Source organism: Lepisma saccharinum, chromosome 21 (assembly GCF_977018435.1).
Source record: "Lepisma saccharinum chromosome 21, izLepSacc3.1, whole genome shotgun sequence".
Classification (NCBI taxonomy): Eukaryota; Metazoa; Arthropoda; class Insecta; order Zygentoma; family Lepismatidae; genus Lepisma; species Lepisma saccharinum.
The window spans coordinates 26083248-26102768 of record NC_139249.1 but is presented as its reverse complement, the minus strand read 5'-3'; the positions used below and the strand labels follow the sequence as shown (position 1 = coordinate 26102768).

At 36.6% G+C, this 19521-nt stretch overlaps 1 protein-coding gene across 1 annotated transcript in view; it reads left to right on the top strand.

Annotated features, from left to right (window-relative positions):
* Window positions 1-19521, top strand: part of LOC146004403 (angiotensin-converting enzyme-like) — a 74516-nt gene that overhangs the window by 48666 nt on the left and 6329 nt on the right. Inside the window, exons 7-12 of the mRNA XM_083143235.1 lie at window positions 631-745; window positions 2715-2867; window positions 5430-5554; window positions 8875-8973; window positions 12418-12494; window positions 18875-19041. Of these exons, the coding sequence (XP_082999361.1) occupies window positions 631-745; window positions 2715-2867; window positions 5430-5554; window positions 8875-8973; window positions 12418-12494; window positions 18875-19041 (736 nt within the window). The remainder of the gene's footprint in view (window positions 1-630; window positions 746-2714; window positions 2868-5429; window positions 5555-8874; window positions 8974-12417; window positions 12495-18874; window positions 19042-19521) is intronic.

Genomic DNA, 19521 nt, shown 5'->3' with positions numbered 1-19521 from the left:
GACGATAACTATAGCATTTGTTGTTTAAAAATAAATGTGACTTGTGTTTCTTAGCAAGGTAAGTTTGGGGTTAATACGACAAGTTAGTTTTTTTTTATTCTTTAACCTTATATTCTAGCAAGTGATAAAAATAGCATGTGTGACTTTTAGAGTAATCTCATTGTCAAGTTTTAAAAAGTATTGCAAAGTTGCAGGTCATCCCTCTATTTCGTTTAGTTTATTTCATTAGCATAATTAGAAGTTGATAAAATGTATTTTTGAAGGCCTTGAAGACCTCACACATTCACTTCAGTTAGAACCAAACATTGTTATAATTTTGCATCTTTTTGCAATTTTAAACCTTTCTTGGGTATTGGTCATTTTTCAGTATTTTCGAGCGGATTTTCATCATTCATCATTGCGTATTTATCTACACTGGCTTATGTCTACATTTATACATCCGGAGTATTTATTTCTGAAAGTTTGGGACGAATAGCAACATTACGGTATAACAAATAAATATTTTGTTGCTGACTAAAGATAGAAGTGCATGTGGTGTTTAACTCACATGTGTACATTTATACCTATCCGTTCTACCACCTGTTCAACTATTCAACATTTTGATCACACAAATGTACCTCTTCTTTCCAGGAAACATGTGGGCACAGAACTGGAAGAATGTTCTGGATCTCACCTTACCCTTTCCTGGAAAACAAGCAGTTGACGTCACTCCAGAGATGCTCAGGCAGGGATACACACCGCTCAGGCAAGTAAACAAATTTATAATTTTTGAAGCTCCTACATTAGGATTTGCCCAAATTAAGTGAAGAAAAAGTAATAATAGAAAAATCATATTAAGTAAGAATTTATCCAAAAGCAAGTATACTTCAATACAAATATTCAAGCTCATACATACATTTTAAAAAGTATAGTTAACAACTAAAATAATAAATTGAAATGCCATATTATATAGCGATGACAGCCTTGCATAATATTTTATTCTACATGATCTAAATGTTTTATCTTTCTACCACAGAACCAAAGCGCTTTCCCAAAATGAAATAATTATACAATTTTAGGGTGTTGGAGTATAAGCAGTGATGTGCCGTAGACTATAAGTTTACGTCTACATGCGTTGTCTACACGTAATATACGCGTAGATTACATTGGGTTGTAGTTTACATACCTAGACTACGTAGACAATCTAAAGTGCATTAAAATTAATTTTCAAGGGTTTCATGAGAAGAAAGTGACATTTTCAACTAAATTGGTTCCTAACGAACTGAAAAGAATCCTATTTACAACAAAATTTCTCTTCTCTTCTATTATCAACTATGGAAGAAGATAAATAGTATGCAAAAAATAACAGATGGCAGTCGTGAGGCAACATTAGTCTTTTCCCCATAAAACACTAGAATATTTCCTACGTTAGGTTTCTTCCCTAGGTGAGAAATTGTTCGAATTTGGAAGAAAGAGTATGAAAAGTTCTCCTCACACATCAGCAACTGATACGGAGTATAAGTTTCATTTACTTACACGGCGCCCTTTGAAAAGTTATCACCTTTCGCCATGTTGTTTACATATATTACGTCATCGACGTGTATAAAATTGTCTATGTGTAGAATGTAGACTATCGTTGTTTACGCGTAGACGCACATCACTGAGTATAAGTTCTTATTTAGGGGAGGGTGAGTAAGGATACATTTAGAGGGAACATGAGTAAATTGGGCCTTTATGGGAAAAAAATAGAGAAATTTCACGGGGTGTTAGGGGGTGTTGGGCATGTGTGAATGGATCTCTGGTAGACAGCTGTTTCTATTGACTCCCTAGGGCCTACTGATGACATGACAGACTAGAGTCATAGTTTTTCTTGTATGTACGCATTGCTTGCATTATAGAATTATTTTCCTGTAGTTTACAGTTATTACAAGCATAAGAAAACAGTTTTTCTTTGTGACGTTTGAGGAGAACACACGCTCCTTTCATCAGACATTTATTTTCATTTTGACAAAAGATACAGTTATAACAATGGTTAGTAATTTTTTAAACAAAAATAATCTGTTATATAATGGAAGTTGTCAATGTTACATTGTTGTAATATAGCAACTTAACTGTGAAAAAAGCAGTCTGTTTTATTTTTATTTCAGATTTTTTTAAAATTATGAATCCCAAATATCATCAGGTAATTCAAATTCATCATGGTTTTCACAAAGTCTCTTGATGTTTTCTGTTACATTAAATTTTAAAGATGGTGGCTCACTCCATTTGTGAAAAAGAAAACTCCATACTGGATCTATGTTACCATTTTCATTATTTAATTTATTCCAGTGTTCTTCTGCAATGAACGAAGCTTCCCAGACATTCAACTCTGTGTTTTTGTTTAAAAAATTACTAACCATTGTTATAACTGTATCTTTTGTCAAAATGAAAATAAATGTCTGATGAAAGGAGCGTGTGTTCTCCTGAAACGTCACAAAGAAAAACTGTTTTCTTATGCTTGTAATAACCGTAAACTACAGGAAAATAAGACTAGAGTCATTATGATGTAAAATAAAAGACAGAAAGCTAAATATGGCATTTTGCCTGGAAAGAAAAAGTCCATTGCACATTGTAGATTATGCAAATTATAAGGACGGGAAATAGACTTAAACAACCTGCTTACACGTAGCGTAATAGTGTAATTTGCGAAGACCAGAATTGGATCCATTGTGAATGCATTGATAATTTTGTTTCAGAATGTTTCAAGTGGCGGAGGAGTTCTTCGTGTCGCTTGGCCTGAAGTCGATGCCTCCAGAATTCTGGAGACATTCCATGCTGGAGAAACCTCCAGACAGGGAGGTGGTGTGCCATGCCTCCGCTTGGGATTTCTGCAATCGCAAGGACTACAGGTACCAATCAGTTGCTCCTTGGCTTTGGCCCTTCTAAACCAGATTAATCTCGCGTGAGTTGTCGTGTCACGATCTCCCCATCAAAGGTTCCAGACTGGAGTTCTGACCTGGACCATTCATCGATTTCATCTAATCATCAGCAATCTTTATCGTTTTGAATGCCGAAGTTGGCTCCTAAGTAGCCTGATGGTTATCGCTCTCGCCTTTGGTGCGAGATGTCCAGGGTTCGATTCCCCGTGGGAGCCCCATAATTTCGGCTTCGACTCAGCTTCGTGAGGACAGTTGGAGAGCTATTTGAAAAGAAGAAGTACCGATCTCCGGTCTCGAAAGCTCGAAAACAGCGACGGTGGGACTCGTACTCACCGAGCGTCGACCAACGAAAACATTGCTCTGACATGCTCTGGTCCTTAGAGGGCTGTTGACCCATGAAGAGAGAATGGTGAAGTTAAGGCAAAAGCCTCTTCATCCACTTAATCATTTCTACTTTAGAGTTTACAAATTGATGATTTTAATATCTAATAATTTGAGAAAGATAAAAATAAACATCCTATGCGAAAAACTCAAAAATCCTCTAACTATAGGTAAAAAATATACGTAAATCTTAAACAGAGCTAAAAATGGCAGAAAAGAGAAGTAAATTAAGAAAAATCCAAATACCAGCCCGAGAATGACACTACCAGTGTTGCCATAGAATTTATTTGTGTGTGCTCAAAGGTGGACGAAATATTTCAGGTGGCTCTGCTACATGTGTTCAAGGCTGCAAAGATTGTCTATATTCCTTATTTTCTTCTCTCTCTCTCTTTCTTTCTCTCTCTCTTTCTTTCTCTCTCTCTCTCTTTTTCTTTCTCTCTATCTCTCTCTTTTTCTTTCTCTCTATCTCTCTCTTTTTCTTTCTCTGTCTCTCTTTCTTTCTCTCTATCTCTCTCTTTCTTTCTCTCTCTTTTTTCTTTCTCTCTATCTCTCTTTTTCTTTCTCTCTATCTCTCTCTTTTTCTTTCTCTCTATCTCTCTTTTTCTTTCTCTCTATCTCTCACTCTCTCTCTTTCTTCCTCTCTATCTCTCCCTCTCTTTTTCTTTCTCTCTATCTCTTTCTTTCTCTCTCTCTCTTTCTTTTTCTTTCTCTCTATCTCTCTCTTTTTCTTTCTCTCTATCTCTCACTCTCTCTCTTTCTTCCTCTCTATCTCTCCCTCTCTTTTTCTTTCTCTCTATCTCTTTCTTTCTCTCTCTCTCTCTTTCTTTCTCTCTATCTCTCTCTCTTTCTTTCTCTCTATCTCTCCCTCTTTCCCTTCCCCTCTGTCTCTCCCCCTTCTGTTTCTGTAGCTCTCTCGTTCTCATCTCTCTTTATTTCCATCTTTCAATCTTTCTCTTCATTTCAGTCTTTTATTATTTCTCTTTCTATATCCCTATAAGTGCCTTACTATATCGACTGGAATCGCGCCGCTTATCGGCGAAATTGGATATCCCATCAACTCAAGCGCATTTGGTAGCTTTCTAGCCAAGTTTTCGTCAAGTTTCTCTTCGGTAAGCACACTGCAATACAGGTAACTCTTGATCAGCAACATGTTATCGAGAACATATTCATGCCGTCGGCCCTTTCTGTCAACCGTGAATGTCGGTATTTGCTTTCATACGAGCGGATGTGTCGTGTTGAAGTAGGATTTTGTATTCATTTCTCTATGGATTGCTAAGATGGTGAGTGATACACCGATAAGTGTTGAGTGCTGATAAGTGTTATTGTTGTTGTTATTTTATATTGCCGTAACATAAGTACATTTTTGAACAAATAATCTTTATGTACGATTTATGTACGATTCTTTTGTAAAAACAAACTCGTGCAGAAGAACTAATGCGTGTAAATGCCAACTTTCTTGAACGATGTTTGATTGATTAATTGATTTGATTAATTTAATTTACTTTGCTTTTCTGCTACTTTTGGGTAATCGCGAAGATGAGGAGGAGTGATGATATGATGAAATTGATGAAGGTACAGTCACAAGGGTCACCCATGCCCAAGCAGAGACTTGAACCTGGGACCTCTGGGGTTATAGCGCGGATATTTCCAACATCTTCTGTGACTACTTGTAATTCTGAAATATTTCAATTAAAATAATTAAAATAAATCAATTTTCTCGAGTTGGGGAGTTACGTACATCCAATTTTGCCGGCAACCGGCGTGCTTCAAGCCGCTATACAGACCGTGTTCTAACGGCACAATAATCAAATGAAGGCACTATAAATAATTCTGAAAATTCAACATGTAGGGTGGCAGGAGGACTATTTCACGGTAGCAATGCCACTGAAACAGACACAGTCCAAGACTTAGTAAAGTAGGTACATGAAATTTTCGCCTAGATCAAACACTCTACAACTGATTCAAACACGAGAGACGACATACGGTTGAAAGTTGAAAATTGTAGTAAAGACGATTCCGCTTTAAAACTTAATGTACAGTCCAGATTAGCCTGACCGAACATTAAAAATGTTTAAAATGAACTTTACCGTGTACATAATATATAAAGTAATGTAACCAAGTCGTGTCAATCAATTGATCTTTCGCTTGCAGGATAAAACAATGCACTGACGTCACAATGGATGACCTGCTAACAATACATCATGAGATGGGGCACATCCAGTATTACCTCCAGTATGCCGACCAACCAATCCTTTTCCGAGAAGGAGCCAATCCAGGTAAAGCACTAATAAAATTTTGGACTGATTATTATGTAGCCAAAACCAACGACAATAGGACAAATAAGAAAATTCAACTTTATGGTAAGGTAGATGAGCCAAAGGTGGCCATAGTTAAGCTTCTAGGGCAATTTACAAATCTCCAATAAGAGATAAATTTATGGTATTTTAAGAAATAACTCTTATAAGTAATTAACAACATGTACCATACTAATATTTTGTAAAACTGCTTGTAACTTAAAAAAAAAATAATTACAAAACCGTTACATCTGTTCCCAAGGTGGCCCATGGGCACCAAAGGTGGCCCACTGCTTATAGTGTCGTAGAAAATTTTGCTTGTGCTCAAGTAAACGTACTTATGTTTATTCATTTTTATAATTTATGAGAGAAATTGTTAGTCTAAAACTTTTGATTGGTGACGCATTATGTACAGTAACGACACATGACCGACCTCCGTGGCGGAGTGGTTACTTATTGGCCAACCCTCGTATGTATAGAGCGACCACAAGGAAAAGAACCTTCCGCGAAAAGTCTTCGCGCAGCATTTCCTTCTTCCGTTCAGCTCGGCCCATAAGGAAACATGATCCACTCTGCCCCTCCCCTTCACGCGGGAGTACGGTGCACAGGAGTCGCGGGTCTGCGCAGGTTTTTTAGCTTGTGTTTCCACCATAGAATGATTTCTCCAAGCTTGTGGATTTTAGTTGTCCTAACATTGGGTAACATTCCTGGAAAAAAAATATTTTCTGTAGTATTTAATTCCGGGTTGGAGCAAAATTTTATCTAATTCCACCCTACTAATTGCCTTCGATATGAATAAAAGAAACACTTCCGCAAATAAATTTATCACTCGAGTATTTACAATATAAACCCAACATATTAATAAAATTTTGTTATTCATGAAAGTCTGTGTAAATTTAACATTATTAGGTAATCTTTAACAATAAAACACATTTTAATGTGAAAAAAGTGTAAATTCCAGAAGCAAGTGTAAAATGTTCCCAATGTGGCCCGCCACGGACCACCTTAAAAACTCGTCTCTGGACTACGTTCAGCAAAAATAGGTATCGTTCCTTTGACACAAGAAACATTTTTACAGTGTAACTATGTGATCAAAAATATAATTAAACGAGCTTTCAATATATATATATATATATATATATATATATATATATATATGTGTGTGTGTGTGTGTGTGTGTGTGTGTGTGTGTGTGTGTGTTTTTGTTTGTTCAGCAATAACTCTCGAACGCCTGGAGCGATTTCAACCAAACTTGGTACACGTATCACTTGCAATCTCGAAAGAAATACTGTGGGGGGGGGGGGGTAAGACACCCCCGGCACCCCTAGGGTTAGGGGTGGGAAGGGGACATAAAATAGCATTCTGTTGCGTGGCATTTTCGTGTCATATGCTGCAAGTTATGCTTCCTGCAACACAGCACGGCGAAGTTGGTCGCCTACACAGAAGGTGCGATATTGCTATCCTTGAGCAATTTCAACACATATCACTTACAATCTGGAAAGAAATACTCTGGGGGTAAGACACCCCTGGCACCCCTAGGCTATCTATAAAATATTAACATTCGTTAATTTCAAGGACGTACACGCACACATTTCTCACTTACCTGAAACTAACAGCCACAACTAATCTGCTCAATCCCTGACACAATAACTTACATAAAATGGCTGCTGGCAGCCCGAGACAGTTCGTTTTCTGCATAGTGCACCAGAGGCGGAATGGGTACATTTATGTATTGTTTAACTTTGTTAAATACTAATATGAATTTCGTGAAGTGGGCCACATTGGGAACTATGGACACCTTTGGCTCACCTACCTTAGTGTACCTGTACCCAACAGATGTCTCTATCTTAGCACATTTTTTCTCAATGAACAAATATGTGCCAAATTCACTTACATCTTACGATTATAAGAAAAAGGAAATGAAGAATGTTCTACGCCATTGAAATATGAAACTTAGAAATGTCAAATTAGTATTATGATATGTTACACATGACAAATGATAACGACTCTCACTTTAAGGTTGTATGTTTTTTGTTATTTTCTTTTAAAGAAAAGCACATTGCTTTTAACAGGCCTCTTTATTTCGTTATCGGAATTGGAATTGTATTTATTTTTTAATTAGATTTTTATAAAATGTCTCCTTTTGGTATGAAAAGGACATTGAAATACAACGTGATGAGCTTCCTCCTGATCTAGTTTGCATTTGCACATTGAATTAACTAAATTATCTTTTGTAAATGGTGAATCTTAGTATTAAAATTAAAAACTTTCTAGGTATTTTGAACGTATAAAACCATGGTGTCCTACTATGTAAATTGAGTACATTTTTGTATGAATGACTCATATGTGTAAATTTTTATTTAACGTATATCTCCTAATCATCTACAATTTTTTTTTATACTCTTGGTAACATATATGTATATGGTAGCAATATATTCTATGACCCATTATTCTTGCTTCTTTAGCATTTTTATCAGCCAGTTCATTATAGTGGAATCCTGAATGTCCTGGTATATATGCAAACTGAAACTTTCTAGGTATTTTGAACGAATAAAACCATGGTGTCCTACTATGTAAATTGAGTACATTTTTGTATGAATGACTCATATGTGTAAATTTTTATTTAACGTATATCTCCTAATCATCTACAATTTTTTTTATACTCTTGGTAACATATATGTATATGGTAGCAATATATTCTATGACCCATTATTCTTGCTTCTTTAGCATTTTTATCAGCCAGTTCATTATAGTGGAATCCTGAATGTCCTGGTATATATGCAAACTGAATTGTCCTTCCTTCTCAAGTTAACTTATCATACAACCTTACTATGTAATGCACCAATATTTTGTATGAAGATTGTACACTGTATGGCATACTTTTAGCTAAGACAACTGTTCTAGATTTGAAATCTATATGTGTACATACAATAGATATAGTAACACCATAGTATTGTTGTTAATACTATTCTATAAATTGATATATTGTTTTATTATGTAACAACCTTACTGGTCGAAGAGAATTTCTATAGACATACGTTTTTTTAAAAAATAATGATTCAACTCTGAATAGGAAAATAGAGCAAATTAATTTTGACATATTTATTCAGGAAAATGAAATCTAAAGGTGAAAGGTGAGCTTCTGAACCCATAACCTTCTCATCACACCTTAATACTTTTGTTGTCTTGACAAATGAGGAAGGTTACAAGTGCAATGGGTATGAATATTGATATTTGTGCACTAATTCTGTTCATAATATTTAGTTCTATTTACACTAATAGGATCTTTCTTTCCTGGTTAGGTTTCCACGAGGCAGTGGGGGACGTTCTTGGATTGTCAGTTATAACACCCAGGCATCTCCACAAGATAGGACTCCTCAACAATATTACGGATGATTACGGTAAGTATATTGTCCCTCTCAGCAAATAACATTTACGCTATAACTAAGAAGAATGTAGAATGCTGCTTAGAGCAATTAGATGTATGTACCTCTTTCATAAAAAAGAACACGAACACATTTAAACATATTTGTAATTGACATTGAACGATTTCGTCTTACCCTTAAGACGTAATGAACGCATGTGGTATATATGGTAGTGGCTACCGTACTGTATTCTCGCTCACTCCAATGGTCGTAGGTTCCAGTGGCGACGACTCGTGGCTTTCTCGGAGTGTAGGAAGAATTGAAAAATGCGTTCAATTACATTCACACGTATTGCTTATGCTATCCTTTGCATTTAGAATGTTAGCTGCAGGCCAAACTAAAAAAGGACTAAAATTAAATGGTATGACTCAGTTGTTAGCATATGCAGATGATGTAGACTTATTAGGGGATGATATAAATACAATTAAGAATAATGCTAAAATATTTTTCAAAACTGCTAAAGAGATAGGTTCGGAAATTAACAAAGAGAAAACTATATATATGCTTACAGGCCGAAACCAAGTGTTAGGTAATAATCAAAATCTAATTATTGATAACAACTCGTTTGAACCAGTTTCCAAATTCAAATACTTAGGAGTAATATTAACAAATGAAAATTATATTAAAGAGGAAATAAAAAGTAGGCTTAATTCAGGAAATGCATGTTACTACTCTCTTCATAAACTTTTGTCTTCTCGTTTAATATCTAAGAAACTAAAAGTTAAAATAGACAAAACAGTAATTTTGCTTGTAGTATTATATGGGTGTGAAACTTGGTCCCTTACATTGAAAGAGGAACATAAATTGAGAGTATTTGAAAATAAGATCCTTAGGAAAATCTTTGGACCTAAAAGGGATGAGGAGACAGGTGAGTGGAGAAGGTTACATAATTTAGAACTACATAATTTGTATTCATGTCCAGATATCATTAGAGAAATTAAACGAAGAATACTTAGGTGGGCAGGCCATGTGGCACGAATGGGAGAGGAAAGAGGAGTTTACAGGATTCTTGTTGGGAAACCTGATGGTAAGAGACCTGTAGGAAGGCCAAGACGAAGGTGGAGGGACAACGTTGAGATGGACCTAAAGGAAATCGGTATGGACGGAAAAGAGTATATAGATCTTGCTCAAGATAGGGACAGATGGAAGCCCTGTATTGCTGCAACCATGAACCTTCGGGTTTAAGAAGGCTAGAGAGTTAGTTAGTTAGCTGCAGTCCCATGCTCAAGGTACGGCAAGGGGTCCTTGCTCCTCACTTTGAACTATGAAATATTTAAATGTGAACTTATAAAAACCGACGAAAATAACATTGTCGATACTTCAGATTTAGCAAGAATTTTTATTTCCCCCCTCCCCTCCCTGTCGTCGTGTGTATTGGCACTAACAAAAAGAGCTGCTTAGACTTCGAGATTATGCTAAATGTATCTAAATTGTGCTAGGATTTATTATTAATTATTTTTTTCGAATAATTGTAATTCTGCTTTTCTAGAGTTTTGAACTTGCCTTACTTATTCTTAACAGTTATGCATAGTGTAAATTTTCTCCCAAAATTGTTTAAAATGGTGCAACAAACGTCATGGGCTCAAAATAGAACTTAAGAAGGTTTGAGAAAATTGTTTACCCCCAACTTTCTACCGATTTCCTACCATAAAATTTCCTGACGGACTAAATCGGGCAGAATGAAGAAAATATAGAGGATGGATCGTGGCATGGTTGTAGAAAAGCTTGCCACTGAATCTGTATACCCCCTTTCGTTTGAAACATGTCCGCTGGCGAAGTAGAAATAAGATTTGGACACAATTTATTTTTATTTCCTGAAAACATATTCCTTGGAATTCGATTTTCCTCTCCCAGGTATTATCGTTTGCAGATTATGGTAGATTCTACCATTATGCCAAAAGCAGGGTGCTAGGTGCTAACAAAGATCAAACTGTGCCTGGTTTAGTACCATTTTGCTGGGGTTGGCATCGCCGATTGTGAGGAAAGTCTTGCTGGTTCCTCGGCCCTTCACTGCCCCTTCCCACTCCTCATCCATTTGTCCGTAGGAAGACCGCCGAGATTCCTCAGCGAGCAACAGAAAAGCCTGTAACCATAATCTTTGGGCTGAGGCTGAGCGAGCAAGAACAGTCAACGCTTGACAGTAGCTAATCTAGGCACATTGCGCTCATAATTTTATAACACGCATTAAACTCCTAAAAAGAAGAGAACTGGAAATAAATACAAATGAACTGTAGGAAGTTCCTCACTTCCTACTTGGAGGAATCGCCCCTGGTAGGTTCAAATCGATGAGGTGGCAAGAACTTTTCGGAAGTTTTAATCGTTTCCCATTGGTGTTAAATGAAATGGTTCTGCTTGGAATGAACGATGAGAGATTATAAGATAACATTTCAACAAGAAAAGATAACGCCAGGATAACGTCTTATACGCCGATACTCAGTTTGTGATTACCTTCATTTCTGGATATTTTCTCTGTTCTGAGTTGTACGATTGCTTTCTTGCTGTGTGTGACGAAGAAGATTACAACGCATTCTTTAGTAGTTAGATTAGCTAAATTATTTGTTCAAAGTAGACCTACATTTTACTTTATATTTGAAATACTGAAAATTAATTATAAATTCAGTGAGAAAAGCTTTTTCCTCAAAAAATGTGTACGAAAAGGAAAATATGGTACATCAAATGCATGTGCATGTGACACTTGACCTTTCTTTTCATGCTCACTGTTGACACAAATGTTCAAAAACAGCTCACGATCTACAGGGATAGCGCGTGCTACCCCTGGGTATATGTGTTCGCCAATGTCGGCGGTAGAGAACGTTGTGAGAGTTGCACTGCTTCAGTAAAAACTAACCGTTCTTCTAAACTTAGTAGTTGACCTGCTTTGTACTAGTAGTTGGCATCTTTGTGAACTACTAAACTGATGTCGGAGTTTCAGAAGCGTTTACAAGTTAAGAAAATTGAATTTACTGGGCGACAGAGACTGTTATATTCGCTAGTTGTCACCGCTAATATGTATGCATTAATAATATTAGCATGCAGAATGCATCGAAAAGAGAGCGCTTTTGAAACAGAGGGGAAAATAATCTAGAAGATTAATAATCTAAATGCTTAATAAATATCTCAAATCGGGTCAAAATCTCACAGCCTTCAGCACAAGCATCCATTTTTTACTGTAGTCTATGCTGATTGGATTTAATGACATATGGATGCACATACAATTTGTCGCAATTTTTAAGTGAATTTGAGTTTTGATGAGCTTATTAATTAATTTTTAGAGCATCAATTACTGAAATGTATATGCTACCAGTGCCTTTCCCATAGTTACTTATTTAACAATTTTTTAGTTTCATATTACTGTTGATTTTAAAATAAATTGAAAATAAACGCTTGAACTGGAATTAATAAAATACTTTTATTTTGCAGAGACCAATATTAATTTTCTGTTATCCATGGCCCTGGAGAAAATAGCTTTCCTTCCTTTTGGTTATGTTGTTGATAAGGTACGTTGGATTTAAGTTATTTGTTTTTCTCATAATGTTTTTTACCTTCTTACTACTGTTAGTCCAAGGGTATTTGTAATCCCTTGATTTTTGAATGAAGGGAATATATGACTACCTGTGATACATTGCTAGTGTGGTACACAATCCTGTACTACCAGGTGTTTTGCCCGCAATTGTGGCACATAGCCTGTGTGACGTCATAAATCCAAGATGGCTGTCCATTCATACACTAACAAAAAAAATCGATCATAACTCCTTTAAGTATGGTTTTTGGACATTTTTTTATAGACATTTTTTGTTCAGAATTGGAAAAGGAATAAAATTGATTCTTACAGTTTTATTCATATCTCCTTAACTCCTTTACGAGTCATTTTGACCATTTGTAAGTTCGTTGGGTTCTTGCATGAATCAGAGTGAAGACGAATTTGAATAAAGTGACTGTATTGATGACATTTTTCCCAAATGATTACAACCACTCTTAATTTTGATAACAGGTGAGCTGCTTAAATTTCAAAAGACAATGCGGATGTCACAGATGATGTTATTACTTCTTTACTATAATATTTATTATAATAATAGTAATGAGAATGATAATAAAAATAATAATCACAATAATGAATATTTTTCACTTGCTTTTATTATCAGAAAATGTCTCTGGAAAAATCTGATACACGAACTCTATATCAGGATATGGACAGTATTTTATGTGCAGAACCTCCATGGCGGCCATCTTGGATTTCGGACGTCGTGTATGGTCTTCGGTTCCGCGCGTTTCCCTGTAATTGGCGTTACACCATTTGATTTGAATAGAAACAGACAACAGAAGTTCCGTGTTTTCCGGCGTCTTAGTGTACGGGGTCCTCTAGTCTTCAAAATGCAGTCCAGGGTGTACTACGTGGAAGTAAGTTTCACATTTGGGTGTCTCTTACACCCCGAATATGACGACAGGATTTTTAAGAAATTCGTTCATATAGTATACATGCCTGACACCAAAATCAAAGATTTCGGCAAATTACGATATTGTCTGTTGGCGAAAAGGGGTGTTCAAGACTCACGTCTTGCTCCAACCAAAATGCCTCTCACACCTTTTATCAGAAGGAGTTACTTCCAAGTATTGGACTGAAATAAAACCAGAAAAGAAACTTCCAAATCTACCCAGCCCAATAGACTGTAGATGGAGGGAAAAAAGAAAATGTGAATTAGAAGATCATTCTTGTCATATTGACGATGCCTAGAGATCCAGAGAATGTTGAATGAGGAAGTCACAGGCGACGTCATTACTCCCTTACCACGGTAGTGTCCAAAAAGTAGAAACATGGAAGGAGAAGTTTTTTCACGATCACCATAAATATTTATCAAGGAGTGTAACTCACCTTACGCGCATAGGGAACAGTACTGCTGGTGTCAAATAGACCCGTGATTGAAAGGTAAACACAACACAACATTTCAGAACAAGAGTGCCTCATTCTGTATCGAACGCTCATTGTGATCGGAGGACAATCTCTTCGTAAAGTGTGCAATGTGCATATGGCACAAAGACACCAGGGAAGAATCATCGGACGCCTGGAAGCAGGTCAAACACAGACTGAAGTCACAGAAGCGTTGACTGTGCCACAGTCATTTCCAGGTTTTTGCCGACGGTTACAAGACAATTACGAACAATTTCTCTCACCAAACTGTGTACCGGAGACTCAGGACACCTGGTCTTCACGCCAGATGTCCAGCAGCGTGTGTCCTGCTTGATCCAATGCACAGAAGGCCCGCTTGCAATGGAGTCAGCACAATCGAAATTGGACTCTGAACGAATGGATGAACGTGCTCTTCAGTCCAGATTCAGTTTGGAAAATTATTCCCGTCGCACATTAATCTGGAGAGATCCTCGATCACGATTTAATCCAAGGAATATCGTGGGAGGGATCAGTTTGGTGGAGGATGAATACTGCTATGGGAAGACATCATGCTCAATGGACGTACGCAGCTAAACGTCTCCGCACTGTTACTGACCAGAGACACAGAAACGAGGTACTCCAAAAACATGTGCGACTTTTCAGAGTTGTAGGCAACCCAGACTTCATCTTCAGGGACGATAACATGATAATATATCTGCGCCTCGAGCCAAATTGGTGGATGACTTTCTTGACGGTGACTGGATGGACTGGTCACCGAGGTCCCCAGACATAAATCCTGTAGTGTCTTAAGGAGATGAGTTAGCCCGCAATCCTCCACCAAGGGTATTTCCAGAGCTCCGCACTGTTCTTCGCGGGGAATGGAACTAGTTGCCCGTAGAGTTATTGAACTTTCTTTTAAAGAGCATGCTACGTTGTTGCAAGGTTGTATAGCTGTTAGGGATAACTTCACCCCATGCAAATATTTTGATTAATATTCACTATGTTCTATGCAGTTCTGACACTTCATCAATAAAACATTTTCTCACATCTTAGTCATGCTTAACTCTTGGACACTACTGTAGTCATAAAAATTGTAATAATATTTTTCACTTTTTAATTATTAACAAAAAATGCCTCTGGAAAAATCAGATACACAAACTCTAAATCAGGATGTGAAATGCAGAACCTCCATGGCGGCCATCTTGGATTTCGGACGTCATGTATGGTCTCTTGAAACATTTTCAAGCAAAACACCCGTAGTAATACATGATTGCATGCCTCCAAATGAAGGCATCCTCCCTACTACATGTCTTCCCTTCGTTAAAAAACCCAACAAACATGCAAATGGTAAAAATGACTCCTAAAGCAGTTCAGGAGATATGGCCTTTTTTCTTTGTTAATGTCTGCAGAGGCAGCCATCTTGAATGTATGACGTCACATAGGCCACACGCCACAATAGTAGGCATCAACAAAATATCACAGGCAGTAATGTTTCCCCATTATATGCGAGAATGTCAAGTAAAGTGTAAAATACACTTAAGAATCCTTGCAGAAAAGGGCACTAAATAGTTTCACTGGACATATCTCAATAACAGTGCAAGATATGAAAGAAACTGTACGAATCAATTTTATTCGTTTTTCAATTCTGAACAAAAAATTGTATCTATAGAAATTTGTCATAAAAACACTCTTAAAGGAGTTATTATCAATTTGCTTTGTCAGTGCATGGAACGGCAGCCATCTTGGATTTATGACGTCGCACAGGCCATATGCCACAATTGCTGGCAAAACACCTGGTAGTACATGATTGTGTACCACACTAGCAACATATCACAGGTAGTCAGTCATATATTCCCTTCATTCAAAAACCCACGGATATGAAATATTGACGTATGCCTCTGGACTATATGTTTAAGCTGATATTTCAGCTTTTCACCAAAATTCTCTGCAGTTAATGTTTTCAGACTAGTTTATGTTTTTTCACGAATTATTCTTGTGCAAGATTTGTTAGACATTTTTTCGCGTTAGATTCTACCACTTAATTCATAACGAAAATTTATTTAGCTAGATACAATGAATACTGAGCTAAAATGTCTATTTTGCCTCAAGGAAATAGCCTATTAAGGTAACAAATATTATTATTATTATAATAGGTTCGATTTGGAGGCGACAAGTAAAGGAAGTATCCCCTTCCCCAAGTTATGAATAATTATAACAATTTGACTGATGAGCAGTAACTAAAACAAGAATATATTTCTTTGGAAACGATTTTAAACGAGCAATCTGTGTGTCAAGAACCATAAACATATTTTACCCCTCGCAATAAAAGTGAATTTATATTTATGTACTGGTTTACTTTCCATAAGGTATAAATTAGAATTCCATGTTGATAATATTCACCTGCACATAAGTAAATTGACTAATTTACACAATGTGCCACGGACACCCCCCCCCCCCCCCTCCGCTAATAGACCATTGTTATGTTCTCTTTGGAGAAATCTCCCTCCTTAAATAATATCCGCTTTTACTTGTAACAAATATTTCCAAAATCTAAATTTGTCCATGAACCAAGAATCGTTTTGTACAGTCACGGACACTGCTGAGTTGTAATGATCCAATTGAAAGTCAATTACTACAACCCAGAAGTGTGCGTGACTGTACAACACTATAATCATAGCTGACAGCACATCTGATAAATACAAAATTAAAGGCATGTATCCAGCTAATAATCAAGAAATTTTTTATCTACATTTTTAATTGTATTTAGTTATTGTCGGTAATTTTAGTCCAGGGAATTTATAAGAAGGTGAAATCTACAATAAAGTAATGTTTCTCATTGCATCATTCTAACTTTAAATCCTTGCATAAGAAGACGGATTTAAACTCTTCTCTGTAAATCATATAGGGGAAAGAAGGGTAAAGTGGCCACTCTAAGGTTTGATGAATTCTTATCATACCTTTTTAATCAGCAAAGTTATAGAAACATAGACCAATAGTAAGTATAATAACTTTACTTCCAATTTCTATTTTTTTTAAGTCTTGTTGTTTAGAAATGTACACGTTACTTTTTTTATAAAAAAGTACGAAGTGGCTACTTTGCCCGCCTAGGTTGGGTAAAGTGGCCAGCCCCTTCCCATTTTACCTGCATAGGTAAATGAACAAATCACATTGATTCAGAGTGTGTGTTTAATCAACACAAGCTGAAGTAATACACATTAAGAATAAGTATTATGTTCTTTAAGTATTATCTTAAGTATGAAATCTTTACAAGATAAAGTAAATAGTAATTCGTAATCAATAGTCTATCAATAAAGGATTAGGCGTAGGCCTATTTGCAAAATTCGCACTCAAACTCATCATCTTCTTCGTCACAACCGGTGCACTCTTCATGTACCCACTTCTTACATTTTAAACATCTAATCCATCCTTCATTGCCTTTCGAGTCTGTCTGTTTCGTGGCCACTTTGTCCGGAATGACGCCATTACAAAAACTGTGGTCTAACGTCTAACTTACATGACGTAGCGTTTTCAAACACACATCATTTAAAAGGTTATTTCACGCTGATCAAACAGCACAAAAGCATATAATTATAACACTTACTATTATTTAGCCCTAATCAACAATTTGTACCACTTAGCTAAAATCAGACTTGCGAAAAAAAAAAAATGAATTCACATCTAGAAAAGTGCAGTCTCCCGCTTCAAAGTCACAGACAACACTGACAGCATCCGTGGTGACTGTTTCGTCCGGCTCCCGCGTGGCGCTATACAGCGAAGAAAACTCACATGACCACTTTGCCCGCACTGGCCACTTTACCCTTCCTTCCCCTATAAACAAGTTTCCAAAAGATGATAATTTAATTTCAATAGTGACTCTAAAAAAATGTTGTGGAAGAAGAAAAGGACTAACACACGTGTTGCAAAAGTTATGAAAATTTGTGAAATGAATGAGTAGAAAACTTTGGTGCGATAGTGAACCGGTTTTTGTGTGGTTTTGTTGTAGTTAGTGTTAATAATAATAATGATATGATGATGATGTGTGGGTATACCTCTCAAAAAGAGAACGAATTCCTTGTATGTGTGTCTATGTATGTGCGTGTGTGTATTTTTTATTGGTTACAGCTAAATCTACGAATGTACACTCACCGAGAATAAAAATTGGACACCCAGATCCTGCAAGGCGTCATGTGTGTTGTCTAACTCTACGGCGGAGGTAGAAGTTGTCATTGAAAATTTGCTATTAAAATCCACTTATCGCCCGTAGTTTCAATGGCATCATAGAAAAGTTGATTTTAACATGTAAGAACTACGGCATCCTATTATATAATATTAAATGTTTGTTTTCTGCACGCTACTTGGTAGCTGAGATATTACAGTTTGCAAAATATGGAACATGAAACCAGTAATTTCGATTCTTAGGAGTGTCCCGGATTTTGATGACCTAAAAATCTTTGAAAAATGACCTTTAAAATGACAACAAAAATCCTGTAAAATGACATAAAATCTTTGAAAAATGACCCAAAAAATTCGTACAAAACTCAATCTGCTTATTGAAAATAGTATATATATTCCAAGACAAACAATTTAACAATTTCTTCTTCACCTTGGTGTGTTGTACGGACTGTGAATAAGAAACTCGACAATGTTGCATTTCGCGATTTTCAGACAGGCTTTGTTGCGCTGATAGTTAAATACAGAGTAAGTACCGCAAGATAACATTCAGACAAAACAGAAATTGTTGAATTTCTTATGTTTCAGCATGCAATGACACAAGTATTTTAAAAAATGACCTAAAAATGACGCAAAATTTAATAAAATGACCGAAAAATAAAAAATGGTAAAAAATTACCCAAAAATTACATTTCATCAACCTGAGGAGGGTGTTCAAGATTGCTGTACTAGTTAGCAATGTCTACGTTGCACCAGTTGAAAGATGAAATGTCAACAAAATCCGGGCCCTGAGTAACGAGTAACCCTAATATTCTCTTGTAGTGGCGATGGAATGTGTTCAGCGGCGACTGGGGCCCAGAAGAGATGAACGGCCGATGGTGGGAGCTTCGGCTGAAGTACCAGGGCATCATTCCGCCAATCAAGAGATCGGAAGAGGACTTTGATCCTGGAGCGAAATACCACATACCTTCAAATACGCCTTACATCAGGTACTGTTGACTATACTGTAGGCAGGTTTCGTGTGACGTTAGGATGCACATGTTTGCGGCCAATTTTATTTGTCGTTATACCAGCACCAACTGCACGTTTCTTTCAAATCACGAATGTCTGTGTTAGCATCTCCCGTCCACCCTCTTGAATTCCGTATGCTTACAAGAACTGGTCTCAATCATGGCTGCTGTTTGTGATGTAGGTGAAACACACCTACAAGGTATCTGCGAACATCATGTGTTGTCCTTAAACGACAGACAAATTTCGATTTATACAGTTATCAGTTCAGAATTGTCATTAATGTTTACACTTGTAACTCTAGTGGAATGTCGTACTACATACACTCTCTGATTTTTGCTGAACATACTAGCATCTTGACCAGGGTACGAAATCATTTAAGACTAGGGGGGGAAGAAAGATCTTAATCTACAAACCCCCTCCCCACAAACATACATATAAATTATACGATATACATATTC